The sequence below is a fragment of the Nycticebus coucang genome, chromosome 18, assembly GCF_027406575.1.
Source record: "Nycticebus coucang isolate mNycCou1 chromosome 18, mNycCou1.pri, whole genome shotgun sequence".
Taxonomy (NCBI): domain Eukaryota; kingdom Metazoa; phylum Chordata; class Mammalia; order Primates; family Lorisidae; genus Nycticebus; species Nycticebus coucang.
In genome coordinates, this window is record NC_069797.1 from 22,155,468 (window position 1) to 22,169,163 (window position 13,696).

The 13,696-nt window shown below is 51.8% G+C and overlaps 2 protein-coding genes and 1 pseudogene across 4 annotated transcripts; 2 read left to right on the forward strand and 1 right to left on the reverse strand.

Moving 5' to 3' along the window:
• Positions 1-1,423: 1,423 nt before the first annotated feature.
• On the forward strand, positions 1,424-3,239 carry LOC128571033 (WASH complex subunit 1-like; annotated as a pseudogene). The gene is made up of 2 exons (XR_008375686.1): positions 1,424-1,843; positions 2,009-3,239. The product of XR_008375686.1 is annotated as a WASH complex subunit 1-like (transcript).
• Positions 3,240-6,931: 3,692 nt separating this feature from the next.
• SLC16A11 (solute carrier family 16 member 11) lies at positions 6,932-9,233 on the forward strand. 2 transcript variants are annotated; one of them, XM_053567585.1, is made up of 5 exons: positions 6,932-7,085; positions 7,342-7,553; positions 7,813-7,956; positions 8,100-8,867; positions 8,955-9,233. In XM_053567585.1, exons 2-5 carry the CDS (start codon positions 7,352-7,354, stop codon positions 9,182-9,184), a joined length of 1,344 nt encoding a protein of 447 aa, XP_053423560.1. In that variant the 5' UTR covers positions 6,932-7,085; positions 7,342-7,351; the 3' UTR covers positions 9,185-9,233. The 2 variants fall into 2 exon arrangements, with proteins under 2 accessions (XP_053423560.1, XP_053423561.1); XM_053567586.1 differs by lacking the exon at positions 6,932-7,085 and having other exon boundaries at positions 7,379-7,516.
• Positions 9,234-10,055: 822 nt separating this feature from the next.
• On the reverse strand, positions 10,056-13,651 carry SLC16A13 (solute carrier family 16 member 13). The gene is made up of 4 exons (XM_053567590.1): positions 13,199-13,651; positions 12,910-13,053; positions 11,115-11,852; positions 10,056-10,418 (listed from the first exon to the last, which is right to left on the reverse strand). The coding sequence occupies exons 1-4, from the start codon at positions 13,395-13,397 to the stop codon at positions 10,216-10,218; spliced, it is 1,284 nt and encodes a 427-aa protein (XP_053423565.1). The 5' UTR covers positions 13,398-13,651; the 3' UTR covers positions 10,056-10,215.
• Between the last annotated feature and the right edge of the window lie 45 nt (positions 13,652-13,696).

Sequence of the window (13,696 nt, forward strand, 5' to 3'; positions counted from 1 at the left end):
GGCTGCAATAAACATTCTGGTACAAATATCTTTGTTATGTTGTGATTTTTGGTCTTCTGGGTATATGCCCAGCAGAGGAATTACAGGATTGAATGGCAGATCTATTTTTAGATCTCTGAGTGTTCTCCATATATCTTTCCAAAAGGAATGTATTAATTTGCATTCCCACCAGCAGTGCAGAAGTGTTCCCTTTTCTCCGCATCCACGCCAACATCTCTGGTCTTGAGATTTTGTGATATAGGCTAGTCTCATTGGAGTTAGATGATATCTCAAAGTAGTTTTGATTTGCATTTCTCTGATGATTAAAGATGATGAGCATTTTTTCATATGTCTGAAGGCCGTGCGCCTGTCTTCTTCAGAGAAGTTTCTCTTCAAATCCCTTGCCCAGCCTGCGATGGGATCCCTTGTTTTTTTCTTGCTGATGCAATGTTTCTATCCCCACCTGCCCCCCTTCCTTCCTTTCCACTCTTTGCAGAGGGAGCCCCCAGTGGATATTCCAGGGAATAGCTGAGCTCAGTTCAGGGATTTCCTGAGATTTCAGGCTCCAGAGGCCCCAAGAACTCCTGAAGGGGCTCCCCAGAGAAAGCCCCAGAGCAAGTCTTGCGTTCACAGACACAGACCCCGTGGTCTTCAAAGCAAATGATGTACAGTGTTTGACCCTCTCTATGATCTCCCTAAGGACACTCTTTGGCTCAGCATCTGTTTCTGGGGCTTCCTCCATATTGGTGGGTGCTATTAGTTTGGTCCTCAGTGACTCCCTCTTGTAATAATGCTACCATCTGGGGAGTATCAGGAACAAAGTCCACTCATTCAGTGATTCTGTTATTTAGTGTTTCTCTCATTCGGTGCTTCCATCACTCACCTTTGGTGTCATTGGGTGTGAAAGAGCCAGAGATCTATAATTCAAGGTCCCATCTCCAAGGCCTCAATTAGTATAAGGGCAACATAGGGGATGAATCGCAGAAGATGGAAATAAATGATTTAGTTGCAGGCTGAGAGGTGTTCTGATGGGTGTTAACATACACAGATTAGGGAGATGGTATTGTTGGGGGGACTTCCCAGAGGAAGCCTTCCTGTGCCTTCCCAGAGGAAGCCTTCCTGAGCCTTCGCAGTTCAGACCTATGCAGTGCCCCTCATCCCCATTACCTCTAGTGGCAATGTGTCAGGGAAAAGAAAATCTTGGAATGAAAATGTACACCTTTCTAGAGAATTATATTTTTTCTTGAAGACTTAAGAGAGAAAAGTTAAATAACATATTTAAAAAATGATTTTCCAGGCCAGGTATGGTGGCTCACACTTGAAATTTCAGCATTCTGGTAGGCTGAGGCGGGTAGATTGCCTGAACACCAGCCTGAGCAAGAAGCAAGGCCCCATCTCTACTAAAAGTAGAAAAACTGGCTGGGGAAGAGCCGTGCCGTGACCGGCTGTAGGCACCATAACTCCTGGGAGGACCCAGCACTGCTTCGCAGTTCAGACCTATGCAGTGCCCCTCATCCAACCAGACCTTCGGTGAGAGGAGGCCATCCAGCAGGTGGCAGATGCCCTGCAGTACCTCCAGAAAGTCTCCACAGACATCTTTAGCAGGATCTCCCAGACAGTAGAGCTGAGCTGGAGCCAGCTGCAGGCCATTGGGGAGAGAGTCTCCTTGGCCCAGGCCAAGATTGAGAAGATCAAGGGCAGCAAGAAGGCCATCAAGGTGTTCTTCAGTGCCAAGTACCTGGCCCCAGAGCATCTGCAGGAACACAACTCCATCTTCACAGGCGCCCAGGACCCTGGCCTGCAGAGACGTCCCTGCCACAGGATCCAGAGCAAGCACCGGCCCCTGGACGGGCGGGCCCTGCAGGTGTGAGGTCCACCCCACCTCCACATACACCGGGATGCCACTGATGGGGAGGGGCTTAGGGCCCAACCTGGACTCTGTCCCCCAAAACGATGCTGACTGGGATGGGGTGGGTTACCTTGGCCAGCACTGCCATCTCCACCATTCTGTCACCTCGGCCCTCCCCAGGAGAAGCTGCAGTACTTCCTCGTGTGTGTGAACACCAAGCCACAGCCTGAGGATGCCGCTGAAGAGGGGCTCGGGGCCCTTCCCAGCAACATCAGCTCTGTCAGCTCCTTGCTGCTCTTCAACACCACTGAGAACCTGTATAAGAAGTATTTCCTCCTGGACCCCCTGGCTGGTGCTGTCACAAAGACCCATGTGATGCTGTGGGCAGAGGCAGAGGAGAAGCTGTTCGATGCTCCCTTATCCATCAGCAAGAGAGAGCAGCTGGAGCAGCAGGTTCCAGAGAACTACTTTGATGTGCCAGACCTAGGCCAGATTCCTGAGATTGATGTGCCATCCTACCTGCCTGACCTGCCTGGCATTGCAGATGACCTCACATATAGTGCTGACCAGGGCCCTGGCATTGCCCCCTCTGCCCCTGGGCTCATACCAGAATTGCCCACCTTCCCCACAGAGGTAGCTGAGCCTTTCAAGCCAGACCTAGAAGATGGGGTGCTTATAGCACCCTCACCACTACCACCTCCACCAGCCCTGCAACACTGGTCAGCATTACCCCAGCCCAGACCATGGCCCCTGCAGGCCAAGGCACCAGAGAGGATGATGGTGGCAGCAGTGTGTCTCCTACAGCCCCAGTCCAGGGAGCTCCCAAGGAGGTGGCCGAGCCTTCCAGTGGCCGGGCCACTCTTTTGGAATCCATCCGCCAAGCTGGGGGCATTGGCAAGGCCAAGCTGCGCAGCGTCAAGGAGCGCGAGCTGGAAAAGAAGAAATAGAAGGAGCAGGAGCAAGTGAGGGCCACAGGCCAAGGTGGGGACCTGATGTCAGCTCTCTTTAAAAGCTGGCCATGCGGCGCAAAGGGATCTCGGGAAAGGACCTGGGTCAGGGGCCAGTGAGGGCCCAGGAGGTGCCTTCGCTCGAGTGTCAGACTCCATCCCACCTCTGCCACCCCCTCAGCAGCCACAGGGAGAGGAGGACGAGGATGACTGGGAGTCCTAGAGGCCTGTGTCATCCCTCCTGACACCAGGCCTGGGCTGTCGCCCGCACACAGAGGGGCCAGGATGGAGGATGCCTGGACCTTCTTCATTGAGGGAGGCTGGCTGGGGGACCCACAGCTGCCAAGCCCCCACCCTGTGATTATGCTTCCCACCCCTCACCAGAGTGCTCTTCTCTGAGGAGATTTTGAGAGAGAAGAGTAATGCAGATAGCGGGTCAATAAAGAATTGATCAGAATAGCAAAAAAAAAAAAGAAAAAAAAGAAAAACTAGCCAGGTGTCATGGTGGGGACCTGTAATCTCAGCTACTTGGGAGGCTGAGGCAAGATGATTGCTTGAGCCCAAAAGTTTGAGGTGCTGTGAACTATGATGACACTACACTGGCAAGGTGACGAAGTGAGACTCTGTCTCAAAAGATATATATATTTTCCTATGAAAACGTGCATCAAAGATTATTATAAAAAGTAGCGTAGAAAATTCCTACATGAACTTTCAACATAAAACAAGATATTTCCTACTTGCAAAAGGCCTATAACCCCATACTCTCCTTACCTCTCTGACTGCAGGATGAATCCTCTCTCCTCTGTGTTCAACTTCTAGTATTAGTGAACTCTACTTCAGTGGAAATTTTTGAAAAATATCAGTTCCCAGGAAAACATTTAAATTCCTTAGCCTGGCCTTCGAGCCTTTTCAGAAGGGACCCTCTGGCCTAGCAACTTCATCCTACATAATTCTCCTACATACTCTCTGTTCTCTACACAGTGGCTATTTGTAGCTTTCCAAATAATAAACAATATGCCAAGCTGGTTCAATGCCTTTGTGTTTTTCCAAAAGTTGCTCCCTTTGCCTGGCATGCCCCTGCCCACATACCCATCTGGCAAACTCCTACTCATCCTTCAAGACCCTCTCAAGGGGCTCCTTTTCTGTGAAGCTTCCTAGCAGGTCTGAGCAAAATGAGTCAGTTCCTACCATGCACCACTCTGTGGTATATCTTTCCCTCTCCTGTGCTGAGATTTCCTTATATGACTGTTCCTCTGATTTGATGGTGGAGCCAAGAGGAAGGAGACTGTATTTTATTCATATTTGCATCCCTAGCCCTCAGCATTGCACTTGGCATGGTAGATATCTTATAAATATTTTATACGCAGGATTGAATGAACAAAACTTATTTTGACTCCTTTCTTTTTTGTTTTCAGAGTCAAGATAGGGAGCCTAGCATTTTCTCATGAACTTTGGAAAATGCCAAGAAACCACTTACCACAAGAGAAAAAAAAAACAAACAAAATTTCCATTTAATCTGTTTATAGCCATTCACATTTTATAACCCATGTGGTTCTACTGGGAACTCTCCAGACCAATGTGGTTCCCTGAGCTTGAGGTGCTAGTAGAAGTAACCGGGTAGAGAAGGGATGGCAGTGTTGTATAGTCTAGCAGTCACAATGGCAGCAATGGGGCCTAATATATCATATTTGGGCATGTAAACATGTAAAAACAGTGACTCATTTAATTCTCACAACAACCTATCAGGTAGCTACTATTATTACTCCCATTAGAAAAATGAGAAAACTGGACTGAGAGTGGTGGCTCACACCTGTAATCCTAGCACACTGGAAGGCCTAAGTGGGTAGATATCCTGGGTTCACAGGTTTGAGACCAGTCTGAGCTAGAGCGAGACCCCCCCATCTTTAAAAATAGCTGGGCATTGTGGCAGGTGCCTATAGTCCCAGCTACTTGGGAGGCTGAGGAAAGAGAATCACTTGAGCCCAAGAGTTTGAGGTTGCTGTGAGCTAAGATGCCATGGCACTCTATCCAGGGTGACAGAATGAGACTGTCAGAAAAAAAAGGAAGCTGAGGCACAGAGAGGTGAGTAACTTGCTCACAATCATGTCGCTAATAAGTGGTAGAGCTAGGATTCAAATCCAGGAAGTCTAGCTTGGAAGTCCATTCTCCATTCTCTATGCTATTGCTCCATAAGCGATTTTGGCAAAGAATATAGGGAACAAGAAGTAGAAAGGAATCTCACAAACAATCACTCAAGTTTCCAGGCTCTGGGTTCATAAGTATCCTGCAAAAGTGCTCAGTATCACTTGGTACAACTCCCAGACCCAGAGGGTCCAATCTCCTCCCTGGCTGCCCTGCATTTCCACTGCCCTTCAATTTCCACCCAGGGGAAGAGTGATGTTTCAGTTAGTCTTGTTCAACTTGGAGCAGAGTCCTCACCAGCCTTCTTAGGAAGACTGCTCCCTGCTCTCCCAGCTGGCTCTCCAGGTTGCCAAGGGCCTGCTGACTCCACCTCCCCGGCAGCTTTCACAAGAGCACTCCAGGTTGGGAAAACCGGTGTGACAACCTTTCTAAGGTGGGGCCACTTTACTAAGGCGTAAGTGTCAGGATATATATACCTATATTAGAAACAAACCCTCCCCCCCCCAAAAAAAACCCACAGGCTGAATTCCAATTCCTAGGTTCAAGCAATCCTCCTGTCTTAGTCTTCTGGGTATCTGGGACTGCAGATGCGAATCACAGCATCGACAGGACTTCAAGTGTTTGTGGATTCTTGTAGCCCAGCCAGTATATTTTAAGCAGAAAGCATGACATATGCAAAAATCCAGGAGTAAAACAAAGCCAGACACATCCATTGAGCAGGTGAGAAGCTAATGGCTGCTAGAAGGGTGCAAGAGGGAGGGGAGGGAGATGGAGTAGAAAGGTTGCCTAGGTCTATCTTTGATTGTTATGAAAGGCCTCAAACACAAAGTAGAGAAATTCGATCTTTCCCCTTACTACCAATAGAAAGCCATTGAAGGTCATACTGTGTTTTTTAGATTTACAGCTTCACTTCTTAAACTGTAAAGCGTCTTTTCTTCTCAACAATTAGGAAACACTGCCATCATGTGGCTGTCACCCAATGCATGCTCCAAACTGTAAATTGCTGAATTTTCTATGATGTTGTTTAATAATTAAACTGAAGAACACTTTTCTGGATTCAAACAGCTGAGGTAAAGCAGTGTATACCCAGGGGGGTAGGTGGGGTGGGGAAGGATAGTTTCTCTAAAGGTTTTCAAGAAATCAATACCTGGTTCCAATTCTCTGTTTTTTTTACTTTACTTTTAAAATTCTAACCTAAGGTCCTTAGAGATTCTGATCTCAAGGATCCTTACTATTCCCAGTGATCCTTATTTTAGAATCATAAGCTCTCTGGCTCTGTAAAGGTTCTGCCCTATCCAGGGAAAATTTGCATCAGTCTCCAGGACATTTCCTTCAATTGTGGCAGGTTCTATTTCAGGCCTACGATTGTTCTCCTTGTAAGATTTGCAGATGGATAGACCTTAATTCACATATTTCCACCATTTTTTTTTCCTGAGCTTCAGTTACTGCATCTACATAATGCGGATGACACCTTCTTCACAGGGTTATTGTAAGGACAAAACGATAACATGGGTAAAGAGCGCCTGGAACACCATAGGTCTTCATATTAAGAGAGTTCTGTTCCTTCTCTCCCTCCCGGAGGGCATGCTATTGCTTAGCACTGAGCAGGCGCTCAGTGGAGATCTGTGACTTGATACCCAAGATTTACCTGGTCCTCAGCAACGTTCCTGAGAATAAAACTACCCATCCTCTCGGGCTTTTAGGGGCTGCCCTTGTTTCCGATTGCTGGCAGGGGACACAGGGCTTGTTGGGGATTGCAATCCACCAGTCTCTTCTGCGCAGAGCAGGCGGAAGGTGCGTGGGTGCGAGACCGGCTGGGCCCTGCACCATTCACTCCTTGCCGCTCCCTTCCTAGAGGCTGGAGATTGTGTGTGTGTGTGTGTGTGTGTGTGTGTATATAATTCAATCCCCGTGGGACTTGCGTCTGGCCTCACCCGCAGCTCCGCGGATTGGCTGACTGCCTCAGCTCGCCCCCGCCCTCCATATCCCCCGAGTCCCAGGTGGCTCAGGCCCCTGTGGTGATCTGTTTACGGAGAGAGCTCCTCCAAGTTGGGCTCCATCTCAGCACTTGCTCCCCTCCCGGGCCCCGCCCGCTTGGAAGCGGGGCGAAAACCCGGCTGAACCATTTCTCGCCTTTCCCTTTCCCCCCCACCGCCCGGAGAGGTCGGGTAAGGGGGAAGGAGTGTGTGTGGGAGGGGGAGCCCCCGGCCGGGGGGATCAGGCTGTCCTCGGTCCCGGTACTTCCCACGGACCCAGGAGTTCTATCCCTTAGGCCTGGTTCCCGCTCCCTCTGCCCTGGCATATCGTGCTGGGGCTGACGTGCCCACCCAGGGCAAGCAGCTACAGGCTGAATCTCAGGGATGCCATCTCCCTAGCGGAGGCAAAGACGTGGAGCCCTCATTCACTGGTGTTTCCCCACTCCAGCCAGACGGCGATGACCCCCAAGCCCGCCGGACCCCCGGACGGGGGCTGGGGCTGGGTGGTGGCAGCCGCAGCCTTCGCGGTGAACGGACTCTCCTACGGGCTGTTACGCTCCTTGGGCCTTGCTCTCCCTGACCTTGCGGAGCACTTTGACCGAAGCGCCCAGGACACTGCGTGGGTCAGCGCCCTGGCCCTGGCAGTGCAACAGGCAGCCAGTGAGGGGGGCCCCCGAGGCGGGAGGCGGGAACGGGGTGGAAAGGCCTTCAGAGCGGTGGTGGGAGACCCACCTGAATACCAGACCACCTGAGAAAGGGCGACTTGTGGAACCAAGTTCTAGAAAACAGTGGATCTTGAGATCAATGAAAGGAGCTATTAGCCAGGGGGAGCAGTTGTAGGCCAGGCAAGCAGTCAATGAGATATGTTAGGGGGTGGGGGTCCGGGGGCGTGTCTTCCGTTGACTCCGCCCCCTTCTAGGCCCAGTGGGCAGCGCCCTGAGTACACGCTGGGGGGCGCGCCCGGTGGTGATGGTTGGGGGCGTCCTTACCTCTCTGGGCTTCGTCTTCTCGGCTTTCGCCCGCAGTCTGGTGCACCTCTACCTCGGCCTGGGCCTCCTCGCAGGTGAGGGGAGTGGGACACCCAGGTCTTCAGGGGTAAAGGCGGGGATGAAGGCGTGAACGAGGCAGGGGCCTCTTGCGGGAGCCCGGCTGGGAATGCTGGGGCATCATAGGTACCCGCCTTCATCCCGCCCTATTCATTCGCAGGCTCCGGCTGGGCCCTGGTGTTCGCTCCTGCCCTGGGTACCCTCTCCCGTTACTTCTCCCGCCGTCGAGTCCTGGCGGTGGGGCTGGCGCTCACGGGTAACGGGGCCTCATCGCTGCTCCTGGCACCCGCCTTGCAGCTCCTTCTTGATACTTTCGGCTGGCGGGGTGCCCTACTCCTCCTTGGCGCCATCACCCTTCACCTCACCCCCTGTGGAGCCTTGTTGCGACCCCTGGCCCTCCCTGGCGATCCCCTAACCCCACCCCGAGGCCCCTTAGCTGCCCTGGGCCTGGGTCTCTTCACACGTCCGGCCTTCTCCGTCTTTGCTTTCGGCACGGCCCTAATTGGGGGCGGGTACTTCGTTCCCTATGTGCACTTGGCTCCCCACGCTTTAGACCGGGGTCTGGGGGGCTACGGGGCAGCCATGGTGGTGGCCGTGGCTGCGGTGGGGGATGCGTGCGCCCGGCTGGTGTGCGGGTGGCTGGCAGACCAGGGCTGGGTGCCCCTCCCGCGTCTGCTGCCCGTTTTCGGAACTCTGACAGGGCTGGGGCTGCTGGCGGTGGGATTGGTGCCTGTAGTGGGGAGCGAAGGAGACTGGGGGGTCCCTCTGCTGGCCGCGGCTGGGGCCTACGGGCTAAGCGCAGGGAGTTACGCCCCGCTGGTTTTCGGCGTGCTCCCGGGGCTGGTGGGCCTCGGAGGTGTAGTGCAGGCCACCGGGCTGGTGATGATGCTGATGAGCCTCGGAGGGCTCCTGGGTCCCCCCTTGTCAGGTAAGGACCTGAACCAGCAGATCTGATTACACCTATCCTCTACTCCTGGGGTTCCAGGCCTCTAAATTCCTTCACCTATCCTCTCAGGCTTCCTCAGGGATGAGACAGGAGACTTCACCGCCTCTTTCCTCGTGTGCAGCTCCTTCATCCTCTCCGGCAGCTTCATCTACATGGGTCTGCCCAGAGCGCTGCCCTCCTGCCGTCCAGCCTCACCTCCAGCCACTCCTCCTCCAGAAATGGGGGAGCTGCTCCCAGTCCCCAAGGTTGCCCTGCTATCCCCAGGAGACCCTCACTCCACTCTGAACACCTCTTGTTGATCATTTGCTTGTTTGAGCCTCTCCTCTAATAAAGAATTCTTACCTAGTTCTCCTGACAGCTCCAAGTGTTAGCCAATCTAGGACCCTGAAAACATTCTGCTGCAGTATCAAAAATGGCCAGTTGAGAGGAACAGGATCCCAGTAGGTACTGAGGGTGGGGAATGGTATCTGTCCATCCAGGCACTCCATTTCTCTTTACCCAAGTCCCTACCATAACAGGTAATTTTTGAGAAATTGCTATGTACTAGTCAATTTCAGCTTGTTGGGAGTGGGAGGTGCTCTGGGGGGCTATCTGCCCTATCCTCCTTTTCCTCACACTAGTATACAGACTTTCCAGAATAACTCCTGCTTTTCAATCTTCCCTCTTCCTGAGGGAAATTCAAGAATTCTAGGCCTAGACTTCAGCTTTATCAGCCTTCTTTCTCTCCCATATATGCCCCATGTCCTCACCATTCTTCAACTTTTGTAAGTCATAGGGATTAGGAAAAAGGGAAGTAAATAGTGGGTGGATAGGAGGTACTGTGGCCCAGGCAACAGAGTCAAGGGTCACCAGAGTTGCTGGACACCTCCCCTTTCCCCTGAGTCATGTCACCATCCAGCCAACCCAAGCATAGGGGCCCCAGCTCTTTTTGAGGTTATGAGTATTATTTTCTTATTCAGTTTTTTCTCAAGGGGACATCCGTGTTTCCCAAACATCTGTCTTCAGAGAAGAAACTTAGGAGGCAACACTAGAGATTGTAGGTAAAATGTGATGTCTTGGCCATTGATTTTCATAGTAGTGAAGAAGGAACACCTGGATCCTTCAGAACTCCTAGATGTTTTAGAAAAGGTTGGGAAAGCAAAGGAGGAGAAATAAGGGACCTCAACAAAATACAAAAGGTTGGCACACACATTGCAGGAGCCCCAGACCTGCTGTGGGGAAGGCAGATTAAGAATCATAAGGCACTGTGGTTCTGTGGATGCCAAAATGGGGCAGAAGACCTGGAGCTGTCAAGCTCTGGCTTTCTGGGCATGACTGCCTCTTGTGGAGTTCAGTCCTTTTCCTGCTTCTCATTGGGCAGGGGGACTTTGGTCTCCAGTGGCTCTGTTACAAGGTCCTGGGGCCTGGATGTAGTAGCTGAGAAGCAGGAGTAGAAATTGGGCAGTGTGATGAGAACTCCACTCCCTGCAAGAAGAAAGGCCCCAGCCACCACAAATGAAGCTGTGTAGTTGCCCGTCACATCCCGGAGGTAGCCTAGGTTCAAGAGAGAAAAATAATACACATGGGTGATCTGTCTGCTGGGACTGCCAGCTCAGTTGCATTTTTTGGTGAAGAAAACACCCATAATCTTGGAGGAGTTGCAGCTCCCAAGGCAGGATTGGATGAACTTGAGAACTCTGGTTCCCTAAAAGTCCTCAGACAGTAATTTCAGCTACCTTCCTGCCTTCAGAAAGGACCTCCAAACAAGTCCACAGGGACTTGGAGATCCAGATGGAGTCAAGCACCTGTGCTTTTCTTTCTGACAACTGTGGCCCTTCTACACCTTCAGTTAATGAGTAAGAGGAAATTGTTAGAATTCTGAAGGTTCTGGCAACTTGAGCCTGCAGAACTTTGACCAGGAGGCTCAGACACATGGCCTGGGGCCCAGGGAGTCAAAGGAAAGGAAAGGTACTATGTCTGGCCAGGTCCTGCCAGGTCCTCTGAAAACCCAAGCTGTAGGCACCTTGCCAAGGGTTCTACTTAGCTCTCTTTGTCTTTCCACTCAGACTTTCCCAGCCCCAAGTTCTCTGCCCCATGGACTTGTTTCAGGGCTGCTATGATTGGCCATGCAGGCTGTGTATTGCACCATGCCAGAGAGCAATATTCACATACACTCTAATGGGAAGAGTTCCCTCCCACACCTTTGCAACATGGAAGCCCTGGCCCACCTGGTAAACCCATTCCCCTTACCTGACAGAGGAGCCCCCAGCAGCCCCCCGAGGCTCTCTATCATCTGCAACAGTCCCAGGCCACAGTAAATCCTTCCAGTCCCTACCAGTTCAGGTAGTACAGAGAAGACCATTGGAGTCAAGGCCCCTGATGTGAAACCGTAGGCCACAGCCAGAGCCACCAACGCTGTGGAAGACTGAGCTACAGGGAACAGGGCTAGAAACACCCCAGTCAAGGTGTTCCAGAGCATCAGGAGTCGTGCCACAGGCCCTGGGACTGCATCTCCCAGCCACCCAGAGGCCACACGCCCCACGAGGTCAGAAATAGCAGCCACTGAAAGCAGGAAGGCAGCAGGTAGTGGGTCCCAACCCAGGTCCTGGAGATGGGCCACCAGATGGATGTAGGGAATAAAGTAGCCAGTGTTGATCAGGGTGATGGCCACAGTGTAACGGAGAAAGGGGCCATGATGGAGGAGGGAGGTGAGTTGGGCTCCAGGACCACCCACAATAGTATCCTCTGCCAGGAAGAGTGGGCGGAGAAGAGCACCACAGGCCACCAGGTGGAGGGAGAGGGCAGACACCAGTATTAGGGCCCCCCGCCAGGCATAGTAGCTGAGCAGCCACTGGAAAAGGGGGGAAAATGCAAAGGAGGAGAGGCCCACGCCTGTCAGTGCCAATCCGGTGGCCAGGGATCGTCGGTGAGAGAAGTAACAGGATACACAAGCCATGGTTGGTGCGAAGGTCAAGGCCCAGCCACAGCCTGTCAATAAGAAAGAAATGGAGTTGGGAATGTAGAATACTATTTAGCCACAAAAAAGATGGAGACTTTGCATCTTTTGTATTTACCTGGACGTATTTGGAAAACATTCTCTTAAGTAAAGAGTCTCAAGAATGGAAAAGCAAGCATCCCATGTACTCAGTACTAATCTGAAAAGAGTAGATCAACAACCACAGGCCCACACAAGAGAAAAATACAATTAAATTCAATAAAGGAGGGGGGGGCTTGGTAAGTTCCTACCTATAGGGTACAATGTAGAGGTATATGGCACACTTCCTGGGTGAAGGACTCAACTACAACTCAGACTTTGGATGTTACAAACACAAATAATGTATCCCAATTGCATGTATCCTCATATTAACATGAATTTTTTTTTTAAGGGAGATGAGGACTCTTAGGGAGCCCAAAGCATCCAGTAATCCCAGCATTACCCAACAGCAGCAGAATGTAGCACTTGTTTTGTAGTCCTACAGACCTGAGTTACCATCCTGGCTTTGACACTTTCTAGCTGTGTAAACTTGTATGTCTCACTTACTTTCCCAGCCTCAATTTCCTCATCTGCAAAATCAAGGTAATATGGTTTTCAGGATTGTGGAGGATTAGAAATAATATTTGTAAAGGAACTACCACAGAACTTTGGAGTTAGACCTGGCCTCTTCCCTTTCTAGCTGCGTGACTGTCATTTGCCAAGTTACATAACTTTTAAGTCTTTCTTCAGCTGTAAATAGGATAATGATATCTATCTCACAGTCGCAGCACCTGGCACAATTTTACAGGAATCTTTCCTTTTAAACTCCAGTCCCACTAGCCCTAGGCTTGTATACCTGGTTTCAAAATTTTTGAATTTCGTAATTCCTCACCACGTTTATCAATTTAGTCATCCCTCTTAAGACTTCCCTCTGGGCACAGGTACTAGCCAAACTTTCCCTAAGTTCCCTAAGCTTCTTCCTAAGCCTTTTGGAAGGAGCAGGAAGAAGGTGCAAGCCCAGAGGCCACATATCTATGAATTTGACTCTCTTGCTCTTGCCCAGGGTCTCACCTGAGAGCAGCCCAATACTCAGGTATAGGTGGGTCAAGGAGGTAGCAAAGGAGGCAAGCAGCATCCCCAGCGCAGCCAAGATGCCTCCAGTCATCACCACGGGCCTCGGCCCGAACTTCGTGCTCAGGGCACTGCCTACTGGGCCTGGGGAAGTGCGAGGGATTCTTCAAGAAGATCTCAGTCATCACCCCCCTAGCGCACCCCGCCTCCAGCCCTTCCCCTTTCCTGCCCCCGCATCCCCTCTCCTTTCTGAGGGTCGCAGGACGCCGGATCCAAGTGCAACACTCACTCCCAAACTGCTGCACTGCAATTCCTATGGAGACGATCCAGGAGACGCGCGCTGCCTGTTCCTCAAACGCCGCCACAAACTCTATGAAGAAGACGCCAAAGGAGCGAAGCACGCCGAACACCAGCGCAGACTGGAAGAACGCTGAGAGCACCACCATCCATCCCCAGCCCCCGTCGGGGGGCTCGGCCCTGCGCGCCATCTGGACCGTAGCACGGTTGCTGCCACTAAGCGCCCCAGCAGTCGCTGGGTTCGGGCACTCTGCCCGTGCCCACCTTGCCGAGAGGCTCAGGGCCGAGATGGGGAGAGGCACGTGGAGAGGAAGGTATTGACTAGGCGGCTTAAGGCACCTGAGCCTTCCCCAAAGGGGTGTGGGGGGGTCGACAAAGGACCAAAGAGAAGATCAGGCCCTCGCTGGCCCAGCCAGAAGCGCTAGGGGCGTGGCTCCGCTGGCTCCAAGCAGAAGAGTTGGGGGTCTGGGCGGGACCAGTTAAAGGCCAG